This window comes from Vanacampus margaritifer, chromosome 17, assembly GCF_051991255.1.
Source record: "Vanacampus margaritifer isolate UIUO_Vmar chromosome 17, RoL_Vmar_1.0, whole genome shotgun sequence".
Lineage (NCBI taxonomy): Eukaryota > Metazoa > Chordata > Actinopteri > Syngnathiformes > Syngnathidae > Vanacampus > Vanacampus margaritifer.
The window spans coordinates 5,000,001-5,017,500 of record NC_135448.1 but is presented as its reverse complement, the minus strand read 5'-3'; the positions used below and the strand labels follow the sequence as shown (position 1 = coordinate 5,017,500).

The 17,500-nt window shown below is 37.3% G+C and overlaps 1 protein-coding gene across 1 annotated transcript in view; it reads right to left on the bottom strand.

Annotated features, from left to right (window-relative positions):
- The window catches only part of sh3bp5lb (SH3-binding domain protein 5-like, b), a 33,599-nt gene that overhangs the window by 7,685 nt on the left and 8,414 nt on the right, over positions 1–17,500 (bottom strand). The window contains exons 2-5 of the mRNA XM_077548241.1: positions 16,987–17,049; positions 16,776–16,904; positions 13,405–13,566; positions 9,093–9,266 (exon numbers count right to left, since the gene is read on the bottom strand). Of these exons, the coding sequence (XP_077404367.1) occupies positions 9,093–9,266; positions 13,405–13,566; positions 16,776–16,904; positions 16,987–17,049 (528 nt within the window). The remainder of the gene's footprint in view (positions 1–9,092; positions 9,267–13,404; positions 13,567–16,775; positions 16,905–16,986; positions 17,050–17,500) is intronic.

Genomic DNA, 17,500 nt, shown 5'->3' with positions numbered 1-17,500 from the left:
GCTTTCTACCTATGCATGATCAAAGATGACCAACACAGTGTCAGTGTAGTCTGCCTTTTGCCTACATTTGCGACCCTGAACAGGATAAGAAAATGGATGGACTGACTTCACTTGCTCCTGTATTAGATTTTATTGAGCTGTGGCCAGTGACTGACGACAGAAATTGAAAATTAAAACACACATTTGAAGATTTAAACACACTGTAGTTAAAGCGGGCTACTAGTAAAGCTATTTTTAAATGACCACACATCAGGAATTCTATTTGTGGGTCATGCAGAAGGTCAGTGGAAGGACAAAAGTGAAAATAAATAAATAAATCACAAGCCAGATTTCACCACATAAAAATGTTATTTCAAGCCTAATGAATTGGGTGGGCGTTTATGTGACACTGTCATCCACTTGCCTGCTAATTACTGAAAATGAAACTAATCAGCACATCAATCTCTTCACATTCCAGCCGACCCACGCATTGACCCACAGGAACCCCATCTAACAGTGAAGAACTTTTCTATCACTCCCAAATATAGACGTGTGCGTGTGTGCATGTACTGTCTTCAAGATATATCAGTGGATGGGGAATAATGAGTGCGCAATTAGCATTTTATCATGACTAATCACAACCATCCCAAAGATTATCAATTGGGCTGAGAGCTCAAGTGTGGAACGGTCAGTGCTTGTGCAAAAATGATGTCCCATGCTCCCTGAACTGTGCTTCTTTAATTGTAGCACAGTAAATTCTGTCATTCTCTTTCAGTAACGTGCTTAAGACATCAACAAATAAATAGGAACCGACCGATATGCATTTTTTTTATGGCGATACCGATTTTTGGCAGAAAAAAAATACAATTACCGATTAATCTGCCGATTATGTAAAAATATATATCTAATGCATAAAAAAGTTACTGGACTGGACTCCGATTGAATTCTATGAAAATAACTCGTCTTTCACACATTGGAATAAATTTGTGCCTTTGCGTAGTGTTATCTTGCCTGTGGGTATGTGTTCCCACCTCATTTGTGTGTGAATATTCGTTATTTGAAGGAAAAACATTCCCGAAGTCGATGCTAACTCCCTTTTAGAATTTGAATCCTCCCTTCATGTTAAGCATTAGCGCTAGGCTAGCGACGTTTTAAAAACGAAGCATGTATAAGCATAATAAAATATATACATTTGGTAATGTATATGCCCCTAATAATGATGATCCGGCCTTTTTCCATGAATTTTTCTCTCAGCTGTTTGAATTAGCAAAGAACTCTACTATTATTATTGGAGGAGACTTTAACGCAGTCTTAAATCCATTTATAGATCGTTCTAATAATACAACATGTATAAGGCGATTCCAATCTACTAAAATAATAGGGGAATACATGGATGATTTTGGCCTTGTCGACAGCTGGAGACTTAAAAACCCAAATAAGAAGGAATTTACCTTCTTTTCCGCTGTGCACCGGTCTTTTTCAAGAATTTATTTTTTTCTTACAAATAACTCTATTGCTGATAAAATTGTTACAAAAATACATCCTATTATTATTAGCGACCATGCACCAGTCTCCCTTTCCCTACAAGTTGATTATACCTTGAAACCACCCCCGACATGGTGTTTTAACATCTCACTGCTAAACGACGCAGAGTTTGACAAAATTATCAGAAGAGAGTGGGCAGACTTTTTGGAAATAAATGACTCTCCAGACCTATCTCCATCTCTTCTCTGGGAAGCTGGGAAAGCAGTAATTAGAGGTAAAATTATATCATATTGATCTTATAAAAAGAAACAGGATCAAAAATTAGAAAGACTTGGAAGATAAAATTAAACAACTGACGGATGAGTAGCCAATAAACCCAAATAACCAAATATGGACTGACTTATAAAATACAAAAATACAGTTAGACGATATGCTATCTAAAAAGATAGAGTTTATAATGCAACAATTGAGATACAACAACTTTGAATATAATAACAAATCAGGTAAATTTCTTGCAAACCAACTTCAACGCAATCGGGAAAAATCTCTTATAACGGCTATTAAAGGGACAACTGGTGAATGCACACAATCACCAGAAGAAATTAAACACATTTTTTATAACTATTATCGCAACCTACACTCAGAAACTAACAAGCCTAACCCTGAGCATATTGAGGCATTCCTCAGTAGCTTAAATATACCTCAGGTAACTACTGAATGTAAATAATAATAATAAAATATTTATTGAGCCATTTGCATGAGCTATAAGCCAGGAAAGAAGGATTCAAGGAATTCACTCTGGGGTAACAGAATATAAAATTAATTTATATGCCGATGATATCTTACTTTATTTAGAAAAGCCGGCTACTTCGTTAGGGGAAGTATTTAACTTAATAACTAAATTCTCACAGTTATCAGATTATTCTATTAACTGGACAAAATCAACACTTCTACCTATTACAGAAAATTCATGGAACCCTGCAAGCCAGGTCCCACACTACTCATTTCCTATAGGTAACTTGGAGCGCTGGAATAATCTTCCTATTTCTCTAATAGGACGAATAGCCACCATTAAAATGAAAGTTTTACCCTAAATAAACTATTTTTTCTCAATGATTCCATTTAAACCTACGGCTAAATGGTTCCAGTTGTTGGACTCAGCCGTTACAAAATTTTACTGGAATAAAAAAAAAAGCAAAGATTAGTCTATCTACTCTTCAGAAAAGTAAATCCAAAGGTGGTCTAGAGGCACCAAATTTTATGTACTACTATATAGCTAACCAGCTACAATATATCGTTCTATGGGCAAAACCCAACAGAGACCCTCAGTGTTGGCTGGAACTAGAACAGAAGGATTGTAATAACCTCAGACTTCTAGATTTACTCTTTATTACAACATCGATTAAGCGACATCATTGTTTTAAAAACCCAATGATTTCCGGCACCCTGACTGCCTGGTGGAAGGCACTAGAAATTACAAAAGCCCAAGTGGAGCCCTGTGGGCTTTCTCCCCTATGGCATAACCCCGACTTTCAACTTAACAACCAATCGTTTTATTTAGGTGTGTGGGAGCAGAAAGGAATTACACATCTCCACCATCTCTTCTCAGATAATATGTTTATATCATATACATCCTTGCTCCAAAAATACAAAATAAAAAACTTAATTTTTTTACATTATCTACAAGTAAAAAAATATGATAAAGAAAAAAATTCCAACACTTCGGGGTACGCTCCAACCGCCTGTTTTAGCTAAAAATATTAACAAGCTTTCTCCGACAACAACAAAAAAACTTTCAAAAATATATAAGTTACTTTCATATACTGATAAAATGTCTTTACCCATCTCGAAATGGGAGACAGACTTGTCTATAGCACCAGAATCTGACTTTTGGATTCAAGTTTGTGAAAACGCATTTAAAATGACAAAACACACAAATTTACAACTTATCCAATATAAAATTATTCATAGAACATACATTACTCAATATATGATGAAGAAAATGGGAGTCTCAGACTCCGACATTTGTCTCCAATGTTTACAAAACACTACAGACACTTATGTTCATGCTTTATGGTTATGTACTCCGGTTATGTATTTCTGGACTAAAGTTTTAGAAAAACTTTCCGCTATTTTGGACTGTAGGATACCTTTATCTCCAAACCTGTGTTTGCTAGGTGACCTAACAACAATTGACTTACCACATAAACAATTTCAATCTACACTTGTAGCCCTTACTATCGCAAAAAAAACTATTCTTGTTAACTGGAAAAATAAACAAACTCTGAATATCGACCAATGGTCTAACCTCCTCATAAATCACATTTTAATGGAAAAAATATCTGCCTCAAATAAAAACCAAATATCAAAATTTATAGAAACATGGTCTACGTATATAGAATTTTTTAACCTAATTCTGGTTACTTAATTCTGTCTGTTAGCGAGAGCCACCACATCGTGATAACTTACATTGATGTTTCTGCATTTGGCAATTTATTATTATATTATATTATTAGTATGGGATTTTTTTTAATAGGCTTTAGGTGAACTGATGAATACACACACGCTCGCACGCACGCACGCACACACACACGCATATACACATACTCACCCACATACAAAAAAAAATATATATATATATATATATATATATATATTTTTTTTATTATTATTATTTTTTTTAATAAAAAAATTAAAAAAGGAGAGCAATGATGATGTCAAATCGAATGAACAATACTGAGCTTTCTACTGAATATAAAGATATGTTAGATGCGCCACTTACTATAAACGAGTTGTACAGTGCTCTAGATAGTATGCCTAATGGCAAAGCACCTGGCCCGGTTGGTTATCCGGCTATATTTTTTAAGCACTTCTGGTTAATGCTTGCTCCACTATTCTCAAGAGTAGTAACAGAAATTAAAACTAATGGTTACATACGCCCACACATGAATGCAGCAGCAATTAAACTTTTATTAAAGCCAGAAAAAGACCCCATCCTTCCATCAAGTTACCGTCCGATTTCACTAATTAACACTGATATTAAAATGATCACTAAGGATTTTGCATCTAGACTAGAAACAGTAATCTCGACAATCATTCATAGCGACCAAACAGGCTTTATTAAAGATCGTCACTCTACTAATAATATTAGGAGGCTCTTTAACCTTATTAGCATGTCACAGCAGCATGATAAAAAGGCAGTTATTATATCATTGGATGCAGAAAAAGCTTTCGACAAAGTCAACTGGTCCTTCCTCTTTGCTGTTTTAAATAAATTTGGCTTTGGTAAGTCATTTATTCACTGGGTGTCAGTATTATATGATTCTCCTAAAGCTACAGTTACTACTAATGGAATTATATCTCAGAGTTTTACTCTACAGAGAGGCACAAGACAGGGATGCCCACTGTCCCCTTTATTATTTGCAATATTTATTGAGCCATTTGCATGAGCTATAAACCAGGAAAGAAGGATTCAAGGAATTCACTCTGGGGTAACAGAACATAAAATTAATCTATATGCCGATGATATTTTACTTCATTTAGAAAAGCCTGCTATTTCGTTAGGGGAAGTATTTAACTTAATAACTAAACTCTCACATTTATCAGATTATTCTATTAACTGGACAAAATCAACACTACTACCTATTACAGAAAATTCATGGAACCCTGCAAGCCAGGACCCACACGACTCATTTCCTTTAGGTAATTTAAAATACTTAGGCATAAAAATCTCACCTAAATTAACTGATTTAAATCATTTGAACTTTACTCCACTTCTGGGTAGCATTTATAGTGACTTGGAGCGCTGGAATAATCTTCCTATTTTTCTACTACTATATAGCTAACCAGCTACAATATATCATTCTATGGGCACAACCCAACAGAGATACTAACTGTTGGCTGGAACTAGAACAGAAGGATTGTAATAACCTCAGACTTCTAGATTCTAGAATCTTCACTACAACATCGATTAAGCGACACAATTATTTTAAAAACCCAATGATTTCCACCACCCTGACTGCCTGGTGGAAGGCACTAGAAATGACAAAAGCCCAAGTGGAGCCCTGCGGGCTTTCTCCCCTATGGCATAACCACGACTTTCAACTTAACAACCAATCGTTTTATTTAGGTGTGTGGGAGCAAAAAGGAATTATACATCTCCCCCATCTTTTCTCAGATAATATGTTTATATCATATACATCCTTGCTCCAAAAATACAAAGTAAAAAACAGAATTTTTTTTTACATTATCTGCAAGTTAAAAGTATGATAAAGAAACAAATTCCAACACTTTGGGGTACGCTCCAACCGCATGTTTTAGCTAAAGATATTGCCAAGCTTTCTCTGACAACAACAAAAAACCTCTCAAAAATATATAAGTTACTGTCATATACTGATAAAATGTCTTTACCCATCACGAAATGGGAGACAGACTCTTCTATAGCTCAAGTTTGTGAAAACGTATTTAAAATGACAAAACACACAAATTTACAACTTATCCAATATAAAATTATTCAAAAAACATACATTACTCAATATATGATGAAGAAAATGGGACTATCAGACTCCGACATTTGTCTCCAGTGTTTACAAAACACTACAGACACTTATTTTCATGCTTTATGGTTATGCACTCCGGTTATGTATTTCTGGACTAAAGTCTTAGAAAAACTTTCCGCTATCTTGGACTGTAAGATACCTTTATCTCCAAACTTGTGTTTGCTAGGTGACCTAACAACAACTGACTTACCACATAAACAATTTCAATCTACACTTGTAGACACTACAACTTGACTAACCTAACCCTTACTATCGCAAAAAAAAACAACAATTCTTGTTAACTGGAAAAATAAACAAACTCTGAATATCGACCAATGGTCTAACCTCCTCATAAATCACATTTTAATGGAAAAACCATCTGCCTCAAATAAAAAACAAATGTAAAAATTTACAGAAACATGGTCTACGTATATAGAATCTTTTAACCTAAATCTGGTTACTTAATTCTGCCTGTTAGCGAGAGCCACCACATTGCGATAACTTACATTGCTGTTTCTGTATTTGGCAATTTGTAACTAATGGTTGTGTTTTTATAGTCAGGAACCCAGTTGCTGCCAGCAGGATCGAGCAGACTACATCAAACGACACCTTAATTACCAACTCCTCAAGATTCACCTCCAATGGGCACTAAGGGTTAATATTCGGATTCACTGCATGCCAGTGGGTTAATTCTATAGGTGCTGTCGCCCTACAACTCCCCTCCAATTTGAATGCACCACACAACTGGGGAAGGGGGGGCAGGTGTGTCGGGGTGGGGTGCCATCGGTTGGGGCAGACCGCAGTATAGAGCAGTGCTGCAATCCCCTGTCCGTGTCCCCGTTGTGCCACCGTGCCCCCCCTATTTATTTTTTAATGCACCACATACACTCACTGACATGACTGGGAGGCAAGTGGATCGGAGCGTGGGGATATCATCTCCCTCTGCTCCGGCTCACCTGCTCCCACGTTTAATGCACAACACACACACACTTGTATATACACTGGCTGGGGTCACACTCTACCCCTACACATCCGTTGTAGGGGCAGAGTTCGCCGACTGGCTTAGCTTTCACTAAGAACACTGGAGTGACGACCGGGGCCTTTCCCCGCTGGGCCTGGGGTTTGGAGGTGCCGCCCGTCCCCCGGTGCCCCCGGTGTTCCGTCCCTCCACGCAGCGGGAGGTGGGGTGGGCGCGGATGCCCTCTTCGCTCCGCTGTCTGGCCCCTCTTCGGCACGGATGCCTGGGTACGGGAGGTCACCGGGGTTTGGGGGGGCGGCGGCTTGGTTGGGGGTGTCTGGGGGTTTGGGGGCTGTGGACCGGTGGGGTGCCTGGCGGGCCTGCCGTGCTGGGTTTGCTCTCCGGCCGGGGCCCGGGGGTTGTCCCTTGGCGCCACCGTGGCGTTGCGCTTGTTCTGTCCTGGCAGGGGTCGACGGCTCCCCTCTTTGGTGGAGACTTTCATGCATGCCAGATCCACCACACCAGCATCTATCGAAACTCAAACACAATCTGCTTCTTCCTCTGGTTGTTGAATCGGTGGAGGCTGGTGTCTGTGGATCTCACTCTGCTTCATCTGTCCTTCCTTCCTTTCCTCAGTCTCTCCTTTGGTCTCTTGAGGTCTCCCTAATTTGTTGGGATTTAGATGTTTCTGGGGTTGGTGAAAGACTCTGGTTGGTAACCCGGTGGGTAGTAGGTAATGTCTGGTCGGTGCTGGATTTCACTTTCCTTTCTTTTCTTTGATCCTTCCTTGGGTTTCCTGACAACCTCACGACTCTAGCTGGATTCTGAAGTATTCGGTTTAGGTGAACGGTATGGGATTTTTAATAGTTTTTTTTTTCGATGGAATTCCTTGACCTGCACTTTTAAAACCTCTGAGTCACACAAGTCTGCACATACATCCAATGCGCAGAATGAGTCGGCATTATCATTTCAGGTTAAGAGCATAAGGACAAAAAAATGCATCAATGTGCAGAACTGGTCCCTTTTTAGAAACTAATGTTGTTGGAAATGGCCAAACCTGGGCTCTATTTTCACAATCTGGATAAAGAGAGAGACAAGTTGCAGACAAGTACCGCTTTGTAGGCCATTTGTTACTGGGCCAAACTGAACAAAAAAATATTTCATTGACTATCATTGTCAAAATTAAGAAAACAATATTTAAGAGTCAATTCAAGCAGTTCTACTTAAAACCCTCGTAACGTAATTTATTTTTTTACGATACATAAGTAAAATGAGCCAAAATTTGGCTCACTATTGGAAGTGTGATATACAAGTCATTTCTGAATACTTTTTTAAGTGCAACTTCTCAAAATGTTCAGTGGCATCAGATCCATACATATATAGCATTTTTTTTAATGCCCTCTATGACCAATAAAAGCAATATTGTTTTAAGAGCACAACTAACTATCATCTGTATACAGTATTCCCTCGTTTCTGTCGGGTTCATCTTTCGCGGCTTCTCTATTTTGCGGATTTTTTACAGCGTGCCTTATTTTTACAGCATGCTTTTTGGTTTTGTTTAGTTTTTTACCGTGTAAACACGCGTCGTCCGTCGCAGCCATCAAACTGCTCATCGCGCTGCCTGCCACCCGCCCCATGGTTCACGCAGACCTGCACTCAAGTGGAGTTTCGGGGGCACCGCAGCGATTAATATATATTTGATATTAATATTAATAAAAAGCAAAAAAATTGGACACTTTCCTTATGAGGGTAAAGGTATGAATTTAAAATGTGACAATCTGCAGCAACAGAGAGAGCCGTTAGATTTTTGGGACACTGCAATGCTACAAATCTTGACATTACAATTTTGAGCATTTTGATAATGAGATGCGTGGCACGACAATTACTTCAAACACAAAGCAGTGTGGGCAGTGAGTTTTTGCTCGATGCCATAAACCTCACATTCTCCTTCAACATTGTCAACATTCCGCCTCTGTTATGCCTCTTGTGCGACCTTGGAAGATGGCAAAGTTGCAGGTCGATACACTATCCTGCATTGGTAACTTACACAAATGGCAGCAGGCCAGGAACAAGCAGTGGAAAGCTGGTTTAGATGTCTGAATGTTATGAAGTTCTGCATTGCACACACATACCTCCAGGATGTGATTGAACTGAGCCTTTAGTTCAAAGTAAGGTTTGGACTTGAGTATGACCTTCTTCAGTGATTTTTGGAGGGTTTGGACTTTGGCCTCTGCGTCCTGGCATAGCTGTGTGACGCGCTGGTGCTCATGCTCACTGCGAAAGCGCTCCTCCTCAGCCTCGTTCACCTGGAAAGGTTAAAGCTTCAAACTCATGTCACATATATCACATATAATGTTAGGGTTTAAAAGATTACATTTAAAAACAAGCATTGTCATCGGCGTGGAAGTGAATGGTTGTGTTTCTTTATGGTCACTTTACATATTTTATATTCTACATGATATATTAATTAGGGGTGTCAACATTAGTGCGTTAATTTAAAGTTTTTTTAAATGCCACAATTTTTTTTTTTAAAGCACGATTAATGACTGCCCCTTACTTGGAAAGCCTGTACTGGGGGAATTCCAGATACAACGCAGCAGACACATTCACGTCAAAATTTAGCAGTAATATATTTAACTAGACTAAGTGCAATTTCTGCAGAAATTACGTGGGAATGCTGGAAGCTAAATACCAATAGCTGAATGCTAAGATGAATGCTAACAGCAATGCTTCTGAAGTAGATTGAAAAACAAATTATATGAAAATTACAAAGTATTAATTGTAGTTGAAAGATGAATGAATAAAGAGAACACTTGAACCCGGGAGGCGTGAATTTTAAGCAAGTTGAAATTTATTTCAAGCAAGTTGAAATTTATATGGAAGAAACCGGTGAGCTGTGATTGGTCGTTGCCACTCTGATGTCATCAGTGTCATCAGTCCACAGCAAGTGGCAAAATGGCCGCCTCCTGCGATGGATAAAACTCATATTCAAAAAATGCAATATTAATCAGAATTTCATGTTTAGACTAGTGAGGTCACATATAACATATTATTGAAAAGAAATGTGTATGGTTGACTTCCACTTTAATTAATAAATTTGACTCATCACGTATTGGGCAATTGCAGGTCCCAGCTTTGGTTTGAATTGTGACTTGTGATAGTGGGGCTTGCAATTTCTGTACACACATTATGTATTACCTGTATAATTGTGTGACCTGAATCTGAATTCCTCACTTTGCATTCTCCCAATGTATCCTGTATTTCAGTGGTTCTCTTTTATTTCAGTATCTTCTTATTGCTTTGAACTTAACTCTTTTTTAAAGGCTATTAAAAAAAAAGGCTTCAATACTTTGAACAAGATTTGTTAGATAAAGGGATTTAAACAGCATTGCATTCACATCACACCCTGCCATTTACCAAATAGACAGAACAAACAGACACCCTGTTGCAAGCAAGGACACCTGCCTGTGAGCCGTAACAATGCATGTGTGACTGCTCATAGGCACTGAGCGTGAACACCATACTATATTTAAATACGAGGTGGAAAATCCAGGTCCAGAAAGAAAAACATTGCCGCAGTTTGGCTTTAGCCCCTGATGCTAGCTAGCTAGCTCCCTAAAAGGTAAACAAGCACCATGGGAGCTAGCTAGCACTTGGGGCTAAAGCCACCTCTGTTTAAATAGGGTAATTTTACACTGCTACATGTATCGACCAACATATTACATATAAGACGCACATATTACACATAAACGAGTGCAGTATTTATATAGGGCTGTAGTGTGACAGAGTTTATTGATGATATCAAAAAGAAGTACAGTGTTCACCCTGCTGCAAACAGCAAAATTCCAGTAATTGTCAAAAGGTTTATAATTGCCTGAAGATGGCAGAAAATGGCAGTGGAAGTACTTTTGTCAAAATTTGGTTCCTTAACAACCCACTTATGCTCGTCATAATGGTTGCATGTTTCCTGCTGTGTTAAAGGAAGTTGTTTGATGGTTTAAAATACCACAATAACAATACTAAATTGCCCATCTAAGGCGTTTTCTCATGACTGACCAAAGAAGAATCAGTGTCGTATCTAGAGGTTGTCCGTAAATTAGTGTAGATGTACTGTATGAGTAGGCATGGGCCAGTTACTGGTTTCACGGTTCACCAGTTAAAAAAAAATATACAGCTTCAAAATAGCCCAAACTGGGAAGATTTAGGACATAAACATAACAGTACAGAACGTTATTAAGAAAGTGTCCAGTAGTGTGTTAATTATCCATACATCAACAAATGTGCAAATGATGCAAAGTTGTGAACAATATAAAATGTCCAATAGTGTGGTAATACTGATAAGCAACAGAGGATGCAGAGTCATTAAGAAATATACATTAAAATGTCTAGCAGGGCGGTAATCAACAATAGTTATGCAAATAATGCAGAGTGATGGAGCTTGCTGCAACAATGAATACAGTAGTAATGGCACTATGGAGATGTGCAAAGTTAGCAAAGTGTCACAATAAAATTATTATCAACTGTTCACAGAAGTTAATGGCAAGCAGCGGAGGGTTTGAACAGTTTTTGTTTCCTTTTTTAAACTACGGAACAGGATTAGGGCCAGTGAAGAGAAAACAAAGGGTTGGCAGGATTCTCACTTTATTCTCAGAATTCTGACTAAATTATGACTTTAATCTCAGAATTATGACTTTAAAGTGAGGATTCTAACTTTAAAGTGAGAATTCTGACTTGTGACATAGAGCTAAGAATTTTTGGGGGGGAGTCAGAAAGTCAGAATTCTGACTTTAAAATCATAATTCTGAGAATTTAGTGATCTATGCATTCTATTCTCAACCTTTCATGTTGTGAGTTAAGCACATATTCAACAGAAAACATTTTGTCAAAATTTTGGAAATTGTTCTTATGTTCATTGAGATCCTAAATAAATCTTTACATTTTTCCAAAGGGGGTGTATTCATATATACAGTGGCCCTGAAACGCAAAACGCAAAAACAAAAAAGTGAACATGACTGCAAAGCAAAAAACACAAAAACAAGAAACAAAACACTAGAGCAATTTTTTTTTAATCACAAAAACAAAAAGGTAATGCAAACAATTAAAAAAAACACAAACACAAAAAAGGAAAAAACTAAAAAGTAATCACAAAAGTCATCGTTTGTGATTACCTTTTCGTTGTTTTGTTTCATTTTTTTGTGTTCGTGTTTTTTGATTTGTGTTTGCATTACCTTTTTGTGTTTGCATTACCTTTTTGTTTTTGTGATTTTTTTTTTATTTGCTCTAGTGTTTTGTTTCTTGTTTTTGTGTTTTTTATTTGGTGGTTTTTGGTTTGCTTTGGCAGTTGCACGTTAGGGCCACTGTACATATGAGTACAACTCCTTTGGAAAAAAAAATGTATTCAATAGGCCAATAAACATAAGAACAATTTCCGTAGCTTAATGCCCAAAAAAATCCAAAATACTATGGCAATTGTTTTGATTGATTCAGAGGTTGAAGTAGAGAGTGCATGTGAATTTTGGTGACTTTTCATATAATTTTTATGTCATTAAGCGATGTTTTTGCTTTTGTAAATTTACAGTTGTGCTCATAAGTTTACATACCCAAAGGGTATGGTGTCCCAGCAGCACAAATGGCACAGAGTGTTTATAAGATAAGAATAACAGTAAATAAATGGAACAAAAATACGTACTAAGGAACATCTATACGGTATACAGCTTTTTGTATGATGATGCGGCATAGCATTTTCTATTTAGCTGCGGATAAAAACAGGCATTGAATTCATGAGTTGTGGCCCACACTGCTGTTGAACAGTTTGATGGCAGTGGGCACAAAGGAGTGCCTGAAACGCTTATTCTCTGACACTGGGTGGAATGATGGTCCGCCGGGCTCCCCTCGTCTGGCGTCCGGGACGCCTTCGGGACTGGCCCTGATGTGTGGGCCATGTTCCTGCCTCCGTGCCCCCTTCCGCCCCTTGGGAGCCGTCCCTTGAGGGAGGATTACTGTCATGTTTGGGTTCTGTTTTTCCTTGTTTGTCTCCCTTGGTCTTGTTAAGTGTAATCCTGCCCTTCCTCATGTCAACCAATCAGTGTCCCCAGCCACTTGTGTCTTGCCCCAGGTGTGTCTTGTTGTGTCGTTTGTGTGTGTGTGTGTGTGTGTGTGTGTGTGTGTATTTAGTTTCCTGTCTCCCCTCTGTCTGCGTTGATTCATTGTCGTTTTCCTCCCGTCATGCTGCCAGTTTTTTGCCTTGTCCTTCCCACGTATTATTTCACTCACCATTTGTAGTTTACTTTTGTTTTATATAATTAAATTCCTTTTCTTTTCTTTTCTTTTTGCATTACCTCGGCCTCCTTGCCCTGCTTCCCTGCGTTTGGGTCCGCAACCACCACTAACCCCTGACAATATTAATTTTCGAATAACATGAATCTATTTTCACTCAGGGCATACCTTAGCAGTAGCATGGTTGAGCATCTCCTGCCAGGTTGGATCCATGGTGTTTTTGTCAGCCAGCAGACCTTGTTCCGCCACATACACCATCTCTCTGGCAGCAGTGTGCATGGACACGGCCCTCTCATACCGTAGAGCAGCTTTCTGGGTCTCCTGTTGTGCCTGAAAGAGTCAAAACTCGGTTTACCATAGTTATTTTTTTTTACCAGTATATTTTTTAAACATGGTGTGCAAGACAAAATAGTACAGTAAAAATATTACTACGTACAAGTAAATCCAATTCAGTACAAACACCTATTTTTCCAAATTTTAAGTACATAGTGACCACACTGTTAATATCTGAGATAGGTGAGACGTCATCTGTTATGCACGTTTGACATCTACAATTTTGTGCAACAAAGCTATTAGGGCTGCTCGATTATGGAAAAAATAATAATCACGGTTATTTTGGCAATAATTGAAATCACGATTATTCAAATGATTATTTTTGGGGGGTACAAAACAAGAAAATGTATAAGCATTTAAAAATATTAAGACCAATAAAAAGAAATAGAAACACTTTAATTATGTAAGTTCCTTTTGGATCAAATGGAAATTATTAATTAATTTATTTTATTTATTTATGTTAGCAAAAAATTTAAGTTGGTGTGCAGCTTGTGCACTGTGCAGTAGGATGATCATTTATTTTTAGGTACAAAACAAGAAAATGTTTGCACATTTAAAAATATAAAGACAAATAAAATAAAATAAAAAGAAACACTTAAATTATGTAAGTTCCTTTAGGACCAAACATAATTATTTAATTAATTAATTAATTAATGTTGGCAAAAACTTGAAGTTGGAGTGCAGCTTGTGCACTGTGCAGTAGGACGATCATTTATTTTTTTGGTACAAAACAAGAAAATGTTTAAATGTAAAAATAAAATAAAAAGTATTACGACAAATAATCTTTGAAACACCATAATTATGCAAGTTCCTTTTGGATGAAACAAAATTTCTTAAACTAGTTATTTAAAAAAAATTAAAAGGTGCAATTGTGGAAAAAAAAAATTGTGTGCAAAAATTTAAACAACTCAAAAATCGGTATTAAGATTTTTATTAATTTTTTACAATTATGCTGATTTTGTAATTGTGGAGGGTAATAATTGAAATTGTAATTGATTTTCCGTTAATTGCACAGCCCTAAAGCATATACTGTATTTCTCAAGCATTTTGGTTGAATTTGCAAATCACATGAGCGTTTCAGCATTCAAATAATGAGGTACCACCGTAATCTTGATTTCTTTTTTTTTAAGTCGTATAAGTGTATGGTTTGTTTGTAGAAAATAAGGCAGCAAATTGGTGTATTTTTAATAACATGAAGATGTGTCAAGTGATTGAAAAGTGGAAAAAAATTGTGTGTGTGGATATCCAGACATCTGTTCCAGACATTTTATGCATTCTATGATGGATATGTTTCATTTCTACTTTGGATAGCATCGATAAAAAAATGTGAATGTGAAAATGTATTTGCTTTCATTCCAATGTATTCTCTTCACGACATAGCTTTAACCAATAGAATTGAGAGACATCCTTTAGTGCTGATGTAATGATGTGCTCAGATCAAACAATAATCTAAATTCAAATTCATATCACACTACTGGGCCAAACAACACGGAGGGGGGGGGGGGAGCACGATATGGCAAACATGGAATAGTCGTCTCTCACTCCAAATAACAGACTCTTCTATTTTTTTTTATTTTTTTAAATCTGACACTTTAATCATGGATCCTGCACTGTAAAAAAACAATTAAGTGGTGTGCTTCATCAGTATTTTGTGACTATTTACAATTAGTAATGTATGCGAACCCTTTGAAATTACTTGCTTTTCTGCATACAGTAATTCCAAAAATACCAATTATTGATTAATCTGCCGATTATTTAAAAATATATATTTAATGCATAAAATTACACACACACACACACAATTTCTTTTCAATGGGTGTCACGCACAAACTTTCGCTATTAAGATTCTCTGCTTTAAATGACAAGTCCATAGTATGACCTTATCAACAAATTTTAATGAAGTATACAACGTATAGATTTTATGTGTCAATAACAAAACCATTATTACTTGTTCAAAACTGCTGTAAAACAATAACCTTTTCTTTTATATATTTTTATCTTGTGTTATTTTCACAAGTCTTACTGGGCTAACCTGGGACCTCAGGGACTGTATTTCGTTCCATGTCATGTGGAAATGTGTGTTGAGAAAAAAAGATAAAAACCTGGGATGTTGGCAACCGTAAATTTTGAGAAAAAAATAAAGCCTTTGAATTCTTGAAATATCAACTTTAAATATAACTTGATTTCTATTTTATTTTTTTTTCTATTACACATTGGGAAGAATGTGTGCCATTGCGTAGTGTTATCTCACTTGTGGGTATGTGTTCCCACAACATTTGTGTTTGAATATTCGTTATTTGAAGGAAAAACACTCCCGAAGTTGATGCTGTTATGGTTGTGCTCTCATTGCGTTGGGTTTTTGTTTTGTTTTTTCAGTCTCTGATTGAGTAGAGGGGCGTGTCCTCCTGCGCCGCACCTGTTTCTCATTCACAAATCAACGCTTTATTAGGACTGGAACTGCCAACACTCCTCGTCGGAGTATTGACCTTGCTACGTCCTCGCCAAGCGCTTTATTCTGACGTCGTGTTTCAAATGCCTATCTCTAGCTTCGTTTCTTGTTTCCAGTTTCTCACGTGAGTCTTTTGACAAGTAGTTTTGTCGTTGTTTCCTCGGCTTATTGCCTGAGTGCTTGTTAACCACGCGTTGAGCCTTTTTTGCTCCGTAGTTTTGTGTTTCCTCAGCTTTACGCTTGAGTGATTGGTATCCACGTGTTGTTTTTCCCACGTCGCTTTTAGTTTATCCGCTATTGTATAGCTCGTTTTGTACTTTTTCTTATTCGTGTTGTGCGATTCTACAGCCCTTGGGTGTATTTTTGTAACTTTTTCTCCTTGCATACTTTGCAAGTGACTTTTGTTAACTGTTTTTCTGGTCATAAAATGAGAACTGATAGTCATTCAAATCACAACAATAGACAAACACAGTCTGCTTAAACTAATACCCCACAAACAATTACTATATAATACATAAATAAATGACTGAATGTAAAACTACCTCCTGTCCATTTAAGATATCTCCTTTGTTACTGCAAGTGGAGTTTCTAATACTTTATTTTTAGATTTTAGTTTGTTTAAGAATATTTTATTTGTTTACTAGGTTTGAACGACTGCTGCGCTAGACTTGTAGCCGTAAAAAAATATATCATGTTATAATATATCATCAAAAAAAAAAGACAACTGCTATACAGTATTTATACAAAATACACACACCTCTTTGGCCAGTCTGCGGGCTTCATAGTAAGGCCTGGCTTTCTCAATACAGGCACCAAGTTGGGAGCCCTGAGCATTCAGCTTCCTGGCAGAATCTGTGAGAATTTTCCTGTAGCTTGACCTGGCATCCTGAAAAAAACACACACGAAAATGCATCGACAGTAAAACATGGTGACGTGACAGCTGTTAGTTAAAGAAACAACTTTCTCACATCCAAATTAAGCTCCAGCTTGTTGATCTCATCGCTGGCCTGGTTGAGGTGCTCTAGTTCCTCCTGATAAACACAGGAAAAGCCATGAGCATAAAAAAAGATTAAAAATATTTATCACCATTGTCAGTTTTCATCAAAATTGTAGTATAGTAGAACCTCGATTTAATGGACCCGGAACCAACGGACAGGAAATAGTGGAAATAGTGTCCAGTCCACTCAAAATGCCTTTTGTACAGTTAGTTTGATAATTGGCTGCATAAATGGTGGCTACCTGCTCAGTCAGGCTAAAATGCACGTCAATGTGGCGGCCATGTTGGCAATGGCGACCTTCCCATCTGTTGTGTTGCCTTTAATAATCAGTCCTTTAGTTCAGTTTTCAAGCTCCTTTTTTGCACATGTCTACTTCTCCCGGTTCATTCTCTTCTCGTTCTAGAAACTTCCCCTTTCAGCTACTCTCGCGATAATTCAGTAACATTAACAATACTACATTTTCCTCCTTTGCTTAGAATAAAAG